Source organism: Orbicella franksi, chromosome 13 (assembly GCF_964199315.1).
Source record: "Orbicella franksi chromosome 13, jaOrbFran1.1, whole genome shotgun sequence".
Taxonomy (NCBI): domain Eukaryota; kingdom Metazoa; phylum Cnidaria; class Anthozoa; order Scleractinia; family Merulinidae; genus Orbicella; species Orbicella franksi.
Genome location: NC_138157.1, coordinates 15905388 through 15922769, shown reverse-complemented (window position 1 = coordinate 15922769; position 17382 = coordinate 15905388). Strand labels below are relative to the sequence as shown.

Genomic DNA, 17382 nt, shown 5'->3' with positions numbered 1-17382 from the left:
CTCCGCCCTGAAGTCTAAATGGTAACAAGCACACTGTTAGGGGAGGGCCCTGCATGTAGGAGAAGGTGTAGGGATAAATCCCTTTTTTCAGCCCAAACCTCGCCCAAATCCTATTTCCTAGCCTGTTATTTGTCCAATCGTAGCCTCAATCCCTATCAGACCGGAATCCTATTTTCTTGTTGAAAAAATAGGCGGAACCCAGTTCCCAGCTTACACCTTCAGACCCCTCTTAGGGTAACCTAAGAGAAACGTAGAAGAGAGGGGTTGATGTTGATGTATCAGTGTAAAATTACTGACGAAGGTCTGAAGAATAACAAAACTGATCACCGACGTAAAATTCAGTTTTCTAACTTGTACTACAGGAAATGTGTCACGATCGGTACGGAGAATTTGTGCGGAGAAGCGTCGCGTGACAAACGTAACCACTGGGAAGAAGACTACGAGAGTTTGGAAATATCAGGCTAGCGTGCTTAGCAAAACTCGGAGAGTCTCTTCAGAAGACTTTGTACCAGAATACAGGCCTGTTTTTCTAGACATAGATAGTCGTTTCTTATGGGACAGCATGGAAGCGAATGGGGCTTAAAAGAAAGGGAAGAACAAAAAAAGACAAAGAGCGGAACAAGAACAAGATTCCTGTCAAATTAATCAGCCTGTAAGTACAAAAACTGTTTGCGTATGTTTAATAGCTACCATGATTATCATCACAGTCAGTTGTTTTCAGTGAATTAGAAATGTCAGTTTAACGTCCATTTAAAAGACTTAAAGGGCAGGGACTTAATTAGTGTATTATTTGTTAAAGGACCTGGCTAGAATTGAATGATGAAACAAGGGTTCCCCATTTTTGCTGTACAGTAAACTTACGTTCATTGGTGAATGCAACACTTGCGTTAGGGGAACAAAAAATAGTATCGCAACACAGCCCGTCAAAGGCGTTGAATTTGCGCAAATCTCTACTGTTTCCTTTCCTTTTTCCGCGTGAAAGTATTATTAGAAGTGTGCCGACAGGCTGTTAGTTGTAGAGCAGCCAGAAAAAGTTGCATGACCCTTCCCTATTTCCTCTCTCGTCCCTTTTGGTATTGCTTCCAGCTAACCGAATTTCTGGAACAGGCTAATCGCAACGATGGTTTCCTAACTAAGCGTGCAACCTGTTCTAAAGCTCTTCTTCATGTCTCAGACTGAACGACAAGCAAAGTAAAGCTACCGCGGCCTTCAAGTGGGGTCTAGTTGTTATAACGAGTATGCCAATGTCGTTCAAATTCTCGAGGGAATCACTTTCGTGAAACGTTTGTTCCATCTAATGATCTTATTTCGGTTAGGTTTCTAACAATATTGTTTATAACTTATATCTGCATGACAGTGACCTACTCGAAAGCTCATTGGCTACTTTGGTCACTGTACACAATGAAATATTGTTTCTTCTAATTAATTTCTATCTCTATTTATTTTTCCTATATCATTGCAAACCATCTTATGTTAAGTTGTTTTTCTGTAAATAGTGTGCAATAATAAAAAACTGAAAACTGAAACTTTTCAGTGTCAGTTTCTTGTTAATTTTCATGGCTTCGTGTGATTTACTGCGGCGAGAGTGAACTCTTTCGTTTATCTTTAGCACCGGGTATCGTCCTTATAGTTCGTTTGCCGTTTTGTTATTGTCCTCTTCTAATTTACATGTGATGGGCATGTTACGTTATCTTTTCTTTCTGGGGAACACCGCATTTTCCATTACAGAATATATCAACTTTGCGTTTAACATGAGTGCGCAAGCTAAAAGTAACACAGCTAGAAAAATACCACGTACTGCGCACGTGTGCCTCGCACACTCGTTTACACCATGCGCCTTAGTTTTTAGCGGATTAGCGCACACGTCAATCCACTAAAGCATCGCAATATCATTTAAACTCACTGTGTTTGAAGTGTGCATTGTATAAAGTGCATCCGGTTTATTTAAAAGCGCGCTCTTAAAAGTGTGGCTACGGAAAACAGTTGGCGTGGTTCGATCAAAATGTGTGGTTAAGATTTATTTCGGTTTAAATGGTGAGGAGACCTTTACCTTCCACCTCAATCCTCCCTAGAAAAAAGATGGAGGCTGTACATTTTACCACAATACCATGCGAACATAATACAGCCTGTAAATTACAAGAAAAGCCACATTTTAGCAGTATTTTTTCATGTGCTATCGACATTGTCTACGCTGGGTTTGAAGGTTTTAGAACGCTTCTATACGTTTTTAGGAGCGTTTTTTAAGTTTCCTTGAGCTACGAATTATGGGTAAATGTACCAATCGCCATCTTGTTTCCGACGGCGGATTGATCCGTGACCTAACCAGTATCACTAACTATTCTAAATAGCTAAAGTGTTACAATAGGTAGACAGGTGCCTGGCGTGTCGTTTCTTGAAAAACTTTGAACTTCCGGGAAAGCGGATTTTAATCACTAGAAGTGAAATCGAGGACATAGTCTTTCTGCGACACTGGCAGAAAAAATGCCCTGGAAGGCCCACCCATTCTTCACATGTATTTCTTATTAGATGTCCTGTTGGCTCGTAAAAAGTCATGGCTTGCACATCTTGAAAAGTCTAGCCTAAATTTTTCAAGTTCGCTTCTTGTAATCCGTGTTAATCTTCTCAGTCCTTAATCATCCTATTTCCTTATGGTTTATTGTTCTCTCTTTGGTGTTTTTCTGACTTAGTAAACTATTATTTTCAGGTTTCCTTCAATTTAAAGGTAATTTTGTACGTGGCCAAAATAACTAAAAATACCGTGACTGGGCTCCTTTAACAATTTTAAAGTTGCTATAGAGCTGTCAAGTACTTTGTAGCTGGTCATCTCTCGTCGATCGAGTGCGCAAATAGTAATCGTGACAATGTGGTTGTTGGAAGGATATGGTGAGAGCGTGAGTGTAGAATCCTGCGTAGGGAAAAAAAATAGCGACTGGTACATTTACCCATAACTCTTAGAGCACAAAATCTTTAAAACCACCATCATAAAAACGTACAGAAAAAGTTCAAAAATCTTGAAACCTAGCATACACAACGTCGATAGCACAGGGACAAATTTTTCAAAAACATGGCTTTCCTTTACTTTATAAGTTGTGTTAGGCTCGCATGTTATTGTGGTAAAATGTACATCCGCCATCTTTTTTCCTACGGAGGATTAACCGCTTGGCTTAGTCTCGTTCGGTCACTGAACAAGCCAAATAAAAGAAACACAAAGCAAAGAAATGATCCGTGACGCGAACTCACTAAAGCATGGCGGCGGCGCGACTAGTCGTAACTGAATGAGGTTGTGCTTGTCTAACATATTGCCGTAAAATGATCTAGATTATACCAGTAGAGTTACTCAACTTCTCTGCTCTGTGGCAGGTGAGGCAAGCAAGCCAGACAACAACGTCATCGGTGATCCTTTGTCAAGAAAGCGGTATCACACAATCCCGCTCTGATTCGAAGGACGGTCAAAACTCAATTGCAATGTCTTGTTATATACTCCAGCGACCGAACTATCGTAACACTCCAGAGTGGAATCTGGTTTTTTTTAAACCACCGTAGTCATTGATGCCATTGTTATGACAGGACACAGCACTCTTTTTTAAATAATATAATCAAGCATTAAACCATCCTGCAGCTTCCTCCAAAATTTGCCTCTCGTAGTTTTCCCGATATTTTATCTTGGGCTTCAAAAAGTGTTATAATATAACATATTCCAACAAATCAGTTTCTTTACATCCGTCTCGCGATCATAGAACAAAGGTTTCTTGTCTCGCAGTTACACGATACCACACCATAAAATCCATTAAATAAATCGTTGGTTGTCACCCCACCCCAACCAAGGGCGCAATCCATACATTGCAAAATAGCATTTTCTGTCGTATCACCGTTTTCGCGCACCAAACGAAAATAGCTTTCTGAAATGCTTGCAAATCCCCTTCTTATCACATCATAGACTCCCTTGCCGACACTTTCCACAGAATATGACGTACCTTCGATCTCTAGCTGCTTTCAAAGTGAGCCGATTAAAAAGAAATGAGGCTGACAGGAACACGCCCGAACCGGCCAATCAGCGCACGGAATCGATCAATTGAATGGCAGGTTGTAGTCGAACCGGTGGCTTATGGGTAAGCCAGAACAAGTAAGGCGAGAACAATAGTTTTAACGTCGGGGCTTTGTTGTTCGCGTTCAACTGACGTCTAGCCCCGTTTATTCTTGTTTTCAGAGAAGGAACAAGATCTATTACAAGACATTTCTTTGTGAGTAGCATGTGTGATCTGTGGTTGGCACAGCGGTGTTCGAAATAGGAAGACTTTTGACGAGACAACACAGCAACCAGACTCGTAAGTAAGCTTTTGATCTTTGTTTTTTTAGCTTTTACCATGAATCGGACTGGGTGAAGAAATGGGTGGACTTCTTCAATTGTGCTTTTCAAATTACAGACATTGACTTTTTAAACTCTTGATTTCTCGTTCAAAGTTAAAAGGAATACCGATTAGCAATGAAACAAGAAGACGTATTGTAAGATTTATTAAAATTGCTTGCTTTCCCTAAATAGTTACGACGGCAATATATGGCATAACAAGTCGATAATGCCGTTATTTAACGGTCAGGCGGTAAAACCCGACTAAAGATCAGTGTTTTCAATACTTTGACGCAGCTATCCTTATTTTACTACACCTTGAAGAAAATGTCGAGTTTTGTTTTTGACAGCTTTTCGCACTTATTCCAAGTGCTTCGCATTTTTCTCGCTCTTGTACAAATTGAATTAGTTGTATTGACCTTTCCGTGGTGGTCACCAGTTGCCACCTGTGCCATGTTAGATGGGAGAACGAGCGTCCCTTTGCCATGGCAACCATGTTAGTAAACTTTGACAACGGGAATGAAGTTTGCTTTGAGAAAGTAATGTTATCACTGTGAGTCTAGATGCGAGGTAGATTTGTATAGAAAACGCATTTTGGTCACTGTTGTCTTTCGTGCCTTCTCGTTGTAAAGACGTTGTTTTTATGACAACTTCGAATGTGCATTATAAGGAACCGAGAAACCAACAGTGCATATATCAAAGTATTTTGTAATTGCTTCATATTTAACATTTCTGTTATTTTTGAATTGGTTATAAAATCAAGCTTTCCTATATTAAGAGCGCCCAAGGCTACAACAAAGGACTCCAAATTTGATTTTGTAAAAAAGTAAGTAAGAAACAGCAAAAGTACTGCTCGATACCTTCCATTTGAATGGTCACACATCAGGGCTTCACCCACAACCGCAAGTTTGAAGATAGGACAACTTTACCAGCATGCTACCATATAGAATTATTCTGTTCAATGTTTAACTTTCATTTGAATGCACATAGGCTAGCATTACATCGACAGAATTCAAAGCTAGAAAGACTTCAATTTTGTCTATGGGAACTACAAGCCGATTGCTTGCGATTAAGAACCATTAAGCACCCAGGGCGTTTTATTTTCTCCTGGCTACTTCAACGGGCAATCCAGCTTTGATGTTGAAAACTTTTATTTGTGCATAAAACCTCAGGCAAAAACTGCTATCCTTACTCCGTAGATTCATTTTGACAGATTTTCAGAAGGAGGGTTTTCAGTTCATATTTCCGCGTAATCACCGCGTAATCAAGAATGTGTGCTGATCTAGAAAAAAAAAAAAACCAAAAAAAACACCACCGAGTTTTAATACCTGCGCTTCAGCTCCAATTTGCTCTCAGTTAAAATCAAGTTTCAGTTTGTTGACTTTTCCGTTAAGTTTTTCTATTATTATTTTTGCTTTATATGTTTTTAGCGTTATTAGCGATTTAGTTGAACAATAGATATGTTGTTGATGTCTGGATATACTCTCATAAATCGTGAGTGCTTTGGTAGCCAGATTCTCAGAAGACATCTTCATTGTTGCGTTTATAAGTCTGTGATATTCATCTACCCTGTAAGTGCATGAGGAACTTTGATCTACTGTAGTTCTATCTCCACTGAAACTTACCACTTCTATATTTACTGATAGAAACCCAGACAACATATTGTTGTCAGTAACAGTATATGTAAATATTGTCGCTACGATCAATGTCTTTCAAGCAATTCCCGCCTTTTCACATTGCAAATTAAACACTCTTGGCAAAGACTTGACTTTATTTTATGTTTTTGAATGATCTTTAGACTAGTGTTTAAAGAGTTCTTCTGAAAAATAATGTGAGCTGAATTGGCAAACACAAAAACTATCGCACAAAGATTGGTTCAGTTGTTTGCTGGCATTGTAATATACTAGTAAACCGTTTGGCACTTGTTACGTTGGACAAAAAGCCAAAAAGAATCTGTTTTTATTTCTTCCACATTTTATCATCATATTTTTTGTTTCATTTTTGCACTTTTCACTCGGAAATCTTATCAATTCTTTGATCAGATTGCAACTTATTTGCTGTTTCTAGAATTCTTAAAACACGGTGCTCTCCAATCTATAGATCCAAGTTTTTGTAACAGGAATCATTCTACTGATTGACTGATCAGGAATAAGTTTTGTATTCAAATTTCTAAAAGGGTCAACTGCACTTCTATTTGAATTAATTGGGAAGGCGTAGTTTTCAACAGGCCAAGTTTTCAAATGACTTTTAAAGCCCTCCTTTGAAAGTAATGTTGAAATGACTTTTAATTAAAGCTCTCCATTGAAAGTAAAGTCCAGTTATTTAGAACTCGACGGGGATTGTTTAACTTCGTGACCTAACCTTCTGATGAATTGAATGGTCTCTAACTAAGATAGTTTACTGCAAGACGGCATTTACAAACTCCTGGAAGAAATATAAGTTAAAACTGCAAATCAATAGCGTTAATCAGTGATAGGGGTTTTATAGTGGTTTTGTTCCGCTCAGCTTAGCGAAAGAAAGTGCACTTTTCTTGTAGTTCTATTTGATCGGCCATGCGGATTTGATTCTTTACTGAGGCTCTTTTGAGTATCACAGGCAATAAAACAGTATTTTTTCAGTATTTATCGTGTTTATGGAGGAAATTTGGCATGTTATTGAATCTTCTTCCACAACAAAAGTGATCCTTCCAGCGTAAAACATTTTCAGTGTTGCGAAGAGAGACAGAAAATTAATTAATGGCTAGTGAAGAGTACTCTGATGTGCACCATTTGAGCGGTTTTTCGCAGTCAGATTCACAATTGATGCTTTACGCAAAATCTTAAGTGAAGCCAGATAACTTATTAGAATCAGAATCGGCCGGTTTTTGATTGCTATCTTCCCCCCCGGATAAATTACATTTGCACAATAGTTGAATGTTACGATTGTTATCTAACAATGGAACTGACTGTTAAACTCACAACAAGAAGACATCGATATCACAACACCGAAGTATTGTACAGCTTGCTGCTTTTGTGCGCAGAGGTGTCGAGTGAAAGAAAAGAGTCATAGAGCCAGGAAAAGACAATCACTAGAAAATGCCATTAAAAATTATCAACCTTGAAGTTATTCACTAAATCTTAATACGGTCAATCAAACATACAAGAGCGGGTTAAGTGAAAATTTCATTGATCAGTGATTCTAGGATTATAAACGACTGATCATGTTTTAGGATCGATGTGTAGAACCTACTAGAGAATGAAGTTCACAATCTTTGAATTTTTCTTCACATCATTGTCTCCTTGACCTCGATAGCTCAGTGTCCCATTGACACCTAAGTGTTTTATGACACTTTGGTATTGAGTAACATTACGTCAGAGCGCTTTCATTTTGCAAGACAAAACAGGGAATAAGATAATTTGGAAGTTTCGCATCACACGAGGAAGTCTTGAGTGAAATACTAAACGAAGCAAAATGTTGCAACGTCATGTTTGATCGGAGGTGAAAACCATGCAGGAAAAATCAGTGATTTGATCTTCGAGAGCGCGTGAATAAAAAAACTCCAATGTTTATTTGACTGTGTAGTCACACTCTGGCAACCTGCTCGCGCGGAAAACGGCGGGCGCTGATTGGCTGGTGGGAGTTCAGGGTCAACACATTACGTCATCGTATCTTAATGTTGTGTATCAAGTGTTTCAACTCTCACGCGGGGCCGGTGATGCCACGTTGAGCGCGTTACCATATCGCCGCTAAATATCGCGGGCTCAGTTCAGGCGCCGACGCTCGACCAATCAATCAATCAAAGTTCTCTTATTGTGGAGAGAATTCGCCAAGTCAGTTGAGCAAAGAGCGCGAACATCTTTCCTTTAGTGCCAGCCAAATATTTTGGGTTCTACGGGCTGACAACTGCAGGTTGGTTTTGCATAAGTGGATGTTTCCGTCATTGGCCGTGAAACTCTGTGTGGATCAAGTGGTTGTTTGATATCGGTGGGAATTGCCTCGGCTCTTCTGTCCATCCTTAGTTCGCTAGTCTTTTGACATCGGAGCACATTTCACAGGAGTGTGAGAACCGTTAGATTCGTGCGTGGTTGATTTTCCGAACGGAGAGATTACATCTGTTCAGGACAAAGAATTTCAAGGTGTTTTTTTATCTGTATCAGGACTTACATGATATCACTTTTAAAGGACCTTTCCTGCAGACATTACGGGTGACATATTTGCTAGTGCAAGTCTTGTCCCACCGATATCGACGATCTACTCCACTGAGCGGCGATATCATAGCGTTAAGTGAAGGTATTTTTAAGGGAAATCATGGTAAGTAAAAAGCTTTTATCTCTAAAACTTTCAACGGAACTGTCATACATCTGCTTGTGTACCTCGCGTTGGAGTAAGACTCTGTAATGAAGACTATCAGCGCGAAATAACTTTGGACGAACGAGTATGACATGAATGCTGTGTATTTACTCTCAAATTGATACTTTCCTTTTGCACGCTTTGGAATTGACATGATATCCACTTAAATGTGATTTCTAGAGGAAGAGAATTGTGCAGCTAAAATCTCGTTATATCTCGTTGTCTGGGATACAACAGGTGTAAGCTGAACCTGTCAATTTGGGGAGGGGAAAGGGTCGCTCAAACAAACTTAAACTTCCCTCAAAGGAGGGTTCCATTTTGTCTACAACTGTCAGAACTTCCTAGATGAAGAGTTAAATAGTCAAGTTTTATTAAAAAGGAAAGCCCGCGAAGAAGACTTTTTCCAAATCTCATTATTCTCGGCTGAAAGATCATCGTTAGCTAAAGATCCAAAAATTGCAAACCAGAACTGGAAATGTCAAAATACTGCTTTGTGATTGGTCGAGTGGTGACAGATTTTGCACACCTGTCGAGCGGACCAGTCAAGAGAGTGTTGCCTTCCCTTCATACAAAACTACGTTATCCCCAAATAGTTTAGTCATGAGACAAAGATAATTAACAATTCATTCACCAGTTGTCTAATATATAAACAATTTACTGGTGGGATGAAGTCACGGTAGGCAGGCTAGATACCCCAACGCCCCATCTCCCGCCTATGTTGGACTGCCAGAAAGGGCCGGTCATTTGAAAATAGTGTTTTCTGTTTGTTCCCTAGGTCATGAGGATCGCATCCTTGGCGGTACTAGTCGCCATAGGCCTAGTCCATTTCGAACTATCGGTGAGTACTGGCTTTCAAACGATTCAGTAGTTTTGGTTTACAAGGCATGTCGGCTTAAGCGATCGAACGTTTGATCAATCGAACGATTGATCGATCGGTTGGTGGTTGATCAAGGGAGCGTATCAGTTTGGATGACTTAGTTCGTGCTTACGCAAACTAACTATTTGCAAACGCTGAGAAATTAATATGACATCTTATGGTCGTAGTTCAGAAGTTTCTTACTTTTATGCATTTAATGCACTGCAGTATAATTTAGGTTTATGGTTATTATCTTTAACAGTCATTTTTAGCTTAGAGTGAAAATGGTCAAGTGGCGTCTTGGGTTAATGAATACACCGAAAGTTGTTCGGCGTTAAAGTTGATTATTAGGCAATGGCTAACAATTTATCTCAAGAATAAAAGGCTTTGTAGAAGAAGGCCATATAGATTATAACATATCGTTTGACTTTTAATCGTCTTGGTACCATTTGAAAATGTTTTGATCGCGCGCCATATTTGGTGTCGTCCCACCTGCTTGAACGCCAAATATGGCACAAGTGAAGTTAACTGTGAAAGGAGTTACTTGTTAATTTTTTACAATTACACGTCGTTCAGATCTTTTTTTTTCCCTCCGTTTACTTGCTATATTTCTAGCCAAAATTTCTTCTATATGACGAGAACGACCGTGATTTTTAGAACGTTATCGAGTTGAAAACAGGACTGAAAGGTTTTGAGGGAAAAGACATCACAAACAAAGATTAACAAGTCAGTCCAGGAACAGCCTACCGCCTTATAAATCCTAGCCACGATCGATGTTTGCGGTGGTTGCGGTCGTTTTGGCGTCATTACATGCGGCCACACACAAATCGGTAACGACCTTCTTTGAACATAAGTGTGCTTGTAATTCAACGGTAAAATGGGGTTAATATCATGGTGGCGTGTGATATATTCCCTGGTGGCTACTGTGGCGGTAGTAAGCGGTAGTTCATAGCTATGTGTCTAATGGTAACTTTATCAGGCCGTTAGTTCGATTTACTGCGATTTTAGTAGTTATTACAAGAGAAGTCACGGTGGACCCATCTTTATATACCCAGTCAAATTGTCCTTATATTTTTATTGGTTTTTACCCATCTGTAGTTGAACCAGTACTGATATTAAAGCGCCGTATGCATATGTTAATCTTACTCTTCTTAAGTCTCTAAAGGTGTCTTATAGAATCTCTTAAATTTCAAACTCTCATTTAGAGCAATGTGCGTATTATCTAGATAGGCTGAGACTGATAAAAAAGTGAATGCACTAAATTGATTGATAGGGTATAGTACTGATCTCAGTTTATTTAAGCACGGTATTGACTAGTTTGTTTGGAATAAACATTTTTGGAACAAGGTAGTTTACCTCAAATGGGGCCTTGTACTCTCTTAGAAAACAAATAAATAGCGTCGAAACTGTGGTAGATTGTGAAAATAGATCTTGCCATTAATTGTTTTGAAGAGTTAGAATAAATACAATCGATAAACACCAGTATTCCAACATCAACTCAATTTGCTCCATGCCGTTCTTCTTCTTGCAGGCGTCGCTGCCCGTGTCTCCAGTCCCCCCTCTGCTTAACAAACTACTCAAGGATCAGAATGTAACGCTGGGCTTCATTCTCAAAGGATTGCAAGGTCCGCCTGGTATGAACGGTATGGCAGGAATGTCCGGATCCCCAGGACCTCAAGGACCTCCGGGATTTAAGGGAGACCCCGGTCCTCCCGGTTTCCCAGGAAGTCCCGGTCTTCCTGGAGCTCCTGGTTTCCAGGGTCCTCCTGGTATGGACGGCGCTCCTGGTGCTCCCGGTTTACCCGGTCCTGCAGGTTTCCCCGGAGGTAGCGGTATGCCCGGTATGCCTGGTATGCAAGGTCCACCGGGTCCCCCCGGTTCTCCCGGCCCTACACCAATTAGATACGTAAGTAGAGTGATTTACTGTTTTTCATTCCTGTGTATACCTAATAATTCAATTCTGGATTCTCTCACCCTCTCACTCCAGAGAGCAATAATATTGTAAGGAGAAAATAGAAACTGATCACTCTTCTGCTTTCCTCGTACAGAACGGCACAGTGAAATGCGAAGAGGACACAGCCTGGCTGCGATGTAACGAGTACAAACACATAAGCATAATCTCCGCTTTCTGGGGAAGACGAAACTTTGGTCTGTGCACAGAGCACACAGGAAACCTACAGTACAACAAATACTGCCCGACAACGTCTCTCTTTCTCACAAAAGTAAAAGACGCCTGCGAGGGGACGACCATGTGCGAAATAAGATGCACAAAGTTCTTTTTCAACGACCAGTCATGCACAGACGTATACAAATACTTGGAGGTCTACTACAAATGCATTGAAGTAATAAACGGGCACGAGGTTGTCAACGAGGACAACTTACTCAACGCAAATTTCTTGGGTTGAGCGAGACAGCGAACGAACAAACTTTCTATTGGACGTAACTTTGCTTCGCTCTTGGCTGTATCATTTCACTTTGCTGGAAAAAGAGTTGTATTTGTAAAAACGGGCTTGCCTGAGGAAAAAAAAAAGCGAATAAATCGTATGACAACCACCAAACGGCGAAGTCCTCGAATTTCTAATTCTTCCGCGAAAGAAGACGACATACATGGTTAGATGTGTTTCAATGCCATGTGTTATATCGATTTAAGGTAGTTTTCTTTCTGTAAATGACATGATTAAATCATCTTCGTAGAATCGATCGATATTTACTCGGCTCGACTCATTATGAAATTTAACGAATACATGACTGTATTAGTGAGGTAGGGTGTCCAGTTTTAGTTTCTCGACAGTTATTTTTTTTTGTTCTATAAAGTCGCCACTAAAGCGTGTGCAATAAACTGAACAAGGTTACGGCACAGTCCCTCCCGACCTGGCAAGAGAAACCACTAAAGAACGCGATCACTAGCTGGTTAAATCGTTTGTGTATGATATAGTGCGATTTTATGATGTAATCTTCACTCTTATATGTAAATAAACTGGTAATGGAATGGTTTAATGGTGTACCCGCTAGCGTAGTGCTAGAACAGTCATTCGAAGATGATTGCTATTATTTGGTGACTGATCGAGATACATGTGAATGAAATTCTACTTCAGCAACATGAAGTACAAGTTTGTCAATAAACGACGTTACCGTTATCTAATGTATCCTTGTTCAAACGCAGCTTTGTGTTGTCTGTCAGTATCCGTCTCTAGCAAAGTGCGCTAGTTGACAAGAAGCTGAAAAACGTTGTGATGCGAAAGCAAGTCAAAATGGTGAAGATAGAATTCAACCGCGGCGCGACCGGCCTATATTGAACAAAAGGGCTTTATAGTCCCATCACGTGCAGCTCAGAAATCACTGTGAAATCTAAGCTCTAAAACGAAGCGATAAGAAGCTGCACGAGATAAATTTGCTGAGACACATTATGAAGTCACAGTGTGGCGTATAGCTGCATTACGGTAGCGCGCGCTGGCAACTGGCAACACGATAATAGCGCTGTCAAACTCGGCATTGCCTTGCCTTTTGCATGCAAAATATTCAAATATTATTATAATTACTGCCAGCAGTTTTGCCACCTAACTGCGAGACAGTGTCAAATTCCACCAATCACCCAAAACTATCTTAAATTAAGGAGGGTTCCGCCTTTTGTTGGTGCGCACATGGTTTGTTCATCATGGGACGATCGTGCTAGAAGAAGAGGGATGGGGGTAAAGGAGGCTCTTGTAGGAAATTGGAAATTATTCTAATTCTACCCTTGTACTTGATATGCAGATCGATTCTAAATGATTAAGACTAGTTTTGTTTGAATCTCCTAGAAACGTACTCATTTGTTCTCATAAAACCACCGTTGCCATGCAAAGAAAATTGAAGCCTTATTTTAGTACAACTTCCCGTTCATCGACTGCTACAATCTTTCATTAGAAAAAAATGGCGGCTATACATTTTACCATAATAACATGCAAAGCTAACACGGCCCATAAAGTACAAGGAAAGCTATATTTTTGCAATATTTGTCCCTGTGCTAACGACATAGTTTATGCTAGGCTTGAAGATGTTATCTACAACTTTTCTGTCCGTTCTTAAGAGCGTTGTTAAAGTCTTCGTGCGCTAAGAATTATGGTAAATGTACCAGTCGCCATCTTTTTCTTTCCGTGGAGAATTGCTCAAGAAAGGGCTTGCTGCAAAATCTTTACTACTGAAAGATCCGAAGAGTTTCCATAATGTACTGAAAAACGCTCCGTTGTTAGAGTTACAGAAGAACTTGATTTCATGTTATATTGAAAAACTTTTAAGTTTTTCTCAAGCAGCAGGAACATTCTCAATGTATTGGCAGGAATAATGGTGCGCATGCTCCAAGTCTCAATCAGTTAAACTCCTTACAGCCCGGGAAGCCTGGAAACCCCATTAGTCCCCATGCCCTCTGGTCAACTCTTGAGCGTGTAACTTTCTATGTTTTTATATACCTGATTCTTGTTGTTCGCGCTGAAAAAAACTGTCTCAGAAATTTAAATAAAGTTAATAATTTTACCGATGGAAACCTGAATGAACGTCTTTTTGTGTAGAACTAACTTGACGCAGTCAGTTCTTCGACTCGCAGAATCATGTATTCAACAAATGTATTTCACTGGAGAAACTTGTTGAAATGGCGTCGCCATGCCCGGCTGGCTTCAGCTGTGTCTCACGGTATGTTTTATTGGAAATTTCCTGTGATTAATTTAAACAGTGATCACGAATTAAATGCAGTTGACGCCCGAGAGCTTCTCCTGTATTTTTTTTTCTACTTTACTGCTTTAGTATAGCTAATTCTTGCTACGAGTATTCTTCCAATACTGTTGTATTTTGGGGGAGAATATCAACGGTTTGTTTGTGTTTTCCACTGGTGTGTTTCCATTTTCGTTCGCAGGACAAACTTCAGAACTTAGAGAAACTAATTCGACTAAAAATCTGAGCAAATTGTTCCATGACGCCATTTTGGATTTTGTAACGTCACCCTTGTGGCACTGTCAACAAAACTAAGCGGTGGGCCATTTGAGTTTTGAGAGGGGGAGGGGGTTGAGTGATTTGTTACAGGCACGAATTTGTTTAAATCCTTACATGGGCTAGAATTTTTTTTTTCTGGAAACGTGTGATATTTTTTTTGTCGGTAACTTGCTTTTAATTTGGCTTTTTTCGGCAGTGGTCGAGTACATAAATGTCTTTTTGGCACAAATATGCTTGCAGGATATTTTTCAAAATAGTTTTCAAAATCACTCGCCCCTCCCTCAATAGTCAAATGGTCCACCCTAAAGAGCTATAGCAGGTTAATGTGACATAACAAAAATAGTCAAATAAGCGATATCTACATCCAGTTTTCTCCCTACACCATGATGTTTATTTTATTTTCGTTCAATGAATTTTACCGTTCAAAATCTGTTTTCAACAGTTAAGCTGCAAAACGTAAAATTTGTTCTCGTGTAGCTGACGTATAACGCCATATGAGGCTTGTGCAATAACAGGGGATCATTTGAGCCCAAAACATAGTTAAGAGAGGGGAATGGTTCTGAAAATCGACAAAGTTTTTTTGTTGTATGTTTTTGTTCCCTTTTTTGCCTTGACCGTGCACGAAACACAATAGTTGTTTACTCTATACTGAGGAACTAACCAATAGAAACGTTTTGGTTACGTAATTTATGTATAGTGTATGAGCGCAAAACAAAAGATTGTACACGGTCGTGGACCTTCCAACATAAATCTTGGCATCTTTGTTTGCTCCTTTGATGCTTGCCGGGCTTCATGAGCAGTCCCCTCTATTAACTACGTCTGAAATAATCCGCGCTCTGAATATATTTAAGTGGTCTTAGTCCCATAGTATTGAATATTATGTTCGTTCATCGCTCAAGCGAGAAAACATTTTCTACGTGTTATACATATGCAGATTTGTAAGCGGTTTTCTGACAAACAGCAAATAATACAAACAAGCGATTCTTCGTTTTATGAAAAATTATCAGTTGAGTAATTAAGGCGCGACGAAAGTTTGGAGACCTGCAGGTTTCAACGTTCAACTTGTGTTGTTTTCACGGGCAACTTGTCGGCCTTTGATGTCATTGGCAGCAAAGCGCGGGAAATTGCAGGCGACGATATTGTTACCAGCGGAAACGAGGAAAGTTGCCCGTGGCAACACCGTAATTTTAAGTCCAAAACTTCGTGACCAAACTCAACTGATAATCGTAGTATCTGGGACACCAGGCAGTCAGTATCTCGCCTTTTTCATGACATCTTCTCGTGGAATCCAAGTCGTCTTCAGCGAACACAAAAACCACCGGTAAAGCTTGTCGCCTATCGATCTGACCGAACATGTAATTTTTTACACAAATCTTTGCAGACGATATAGACTTCCTGAATTCAGACAATTCAGTGAACAAAAGAGGGAACTTCCGCACTAAATTCTTGTGGGCAAACCGGACTAGAAAATGGAGGCGTCGAAACGTGCCTGCCTTTTTCATTGAACGTTTCTGGCTTGAAAACCTTCCGGACAAGCTGCAGCTTCACTGAGGAAAGCACCAACAGAGCGTGTAACAGTTTTCCATCTTTTTCAGCAAACGCTTTTGCATGAAATCCTTTTGATCAGTGCAAGCTAGAAATTCAGTATTCTGCAACAAAGCATAAATAGAGCGTTTGACAGTTTCCCCTCCTTTTTCACAAAAAAGAAGATTTTTACGCCAAATCTAAGTACATGCAAACAGGCCGACATAAAAGATTCAATAAACAAAATTGCTTATGAAGTGTTTGACAGTTCGATCATGGCGCGCTTCTCTCAGGGAATTCCTTTTGAAAAAACCTCCTGCAGAGCGTTTGGCAGGACTTGAACGCTACATCAAGTAACGACAGGCATCAGACAAGAAAATCCCAAAATATTCGTTTCAAGGTGATGTGGTTCAGCGAGTTTGGCTAAAACTTACACGCAAAGGTCCTCACATCTTGCTCAGTAGGTTTTCAAAACCGTGACATCAATAACATAAGGAAAGCTGTTGAGAGCACAAAGGGTTAGAATTGTGATTTGTTCGTCAGCAGAAGCGAAACACAACGACTGCTTTTTCTTGGAATGAAGTTTCCATTTTTTACTTATATCAAAAACGGAGACTATTGTATGCTGCAGAAAATGACCATGGAAAAGTTTGAAAAATTTTAATCAGAGGTAAGCTTGTAAAAAAGGCACAGTTTTACGCTGGAATGTCTCAGACTTACTTGTCTTGGTTAAAAGAGAAAAAGAACTCCACTTCCAGCCAACAATTTGTAGTCTCTCCATAATTTCAGTCATTTCAAATCCGAATAATTTAATATAAACTGGTTTATTTGAAAACTGCCAAGCAATATTAACGTGAAATACAGCAAAGATTAGTCAGTTTAATTTAGTCGGAGTAAAAAACTATTAAACAGTCCTAGCAATAGAAATGGTTTGTGATAGTATTGTCTGTGAATTGTAGATTACTGAGTTCCTGTGATGCTTTTAAAATGTTACATTTTAAAGTGCAAAGGAAGGTCAATTCTACGTGTGCCCTTAGTAAGGGACGAAAGAGAAACATGTAATAGGTAGATTAGAATTTTGTTGATAAGCCTAATCGCTTGAATGAGTAATTTTCAAAGTTCATTTGAGTATCTACGCCACCAAATTTTATAAGGACACTATTGTGTATTTTTATTTCATCAAATAGCGGTGTTATCACGATTGTTTTGAATGAAGACTCTAAAATCCACCACCAACTCCGAGATGAATAATTTCATGATATAATGCCATTTTTAAACGGCTAATCTTCGTGGGCTTCAAACAAAACTCTTAAGGCATTTTTGAGGCGTTGATTGACGACACTTCATATAACGCTTGCAAGCTAAC

The 17382-nt window shown here is 39.6% G+C and overlaps 1 protein-coding gene across 3 annotated transcripts; it reads left to right on the top strand.

The window, feature by feature from the left end:
* The first annotated feature begins 1977 nt into the window (after window positions 1-1977).
* Window positions 1978-12527, top strand: LOC145464830 (uncharacterized). 3 transcript variants are annotated; one of them, XM_081448631.1, is made up of 4 exons: window positions 1978-4325; window positions 9450-9512; window positions 11062-11436; window positions 11579-12527. In XM_081448631.1, exons 2-4 carry the CDS (start codon window positions 9453-9455, stop codon window positions 11933-11935), a joined length of 792 nt encoding a protein of 263 aa, XP_081304757.1. In that variant the 5' UTR covers window positions 1978-4325; window positions 9450-9452; the 3' UTR covers window positions 11936-12527. The 3 variants fall into 3 exon arrangements, with proteins under 3 accessions (XP_081304757.1, XP_081304756.1, XP_081304755.1); XM_081448630.1 differs by lacking the exon at window positions 1978-4325 and adding an exon at window positions 7297-8233; XM_081448629.1 differs by lacking the exon at window positions 1978-4325 and adding an exon at window positions 8617-8635.
* Window positions 12528-17382: the final 4855 nt, after the last annotated feature.

Coding starts and splice junctions, on each gene's coding strand:
- LOC145464830 (XM_081448629.1), top strand. Junction 9,513..11,061: donor TAGTCCATTTCGAACTATCG/GTGAGTACTGGC, acceptor TTCTTCTTGCAG/GCGTCGCTGCCCGTGTCTCC. Junction 11,437..11,578: donor GCCCTACACCAATTAGATAC/GTAAGTAGAGTG, acceptor TTCCTCGTACAG/AACGGCACAGTGAAATGCGA.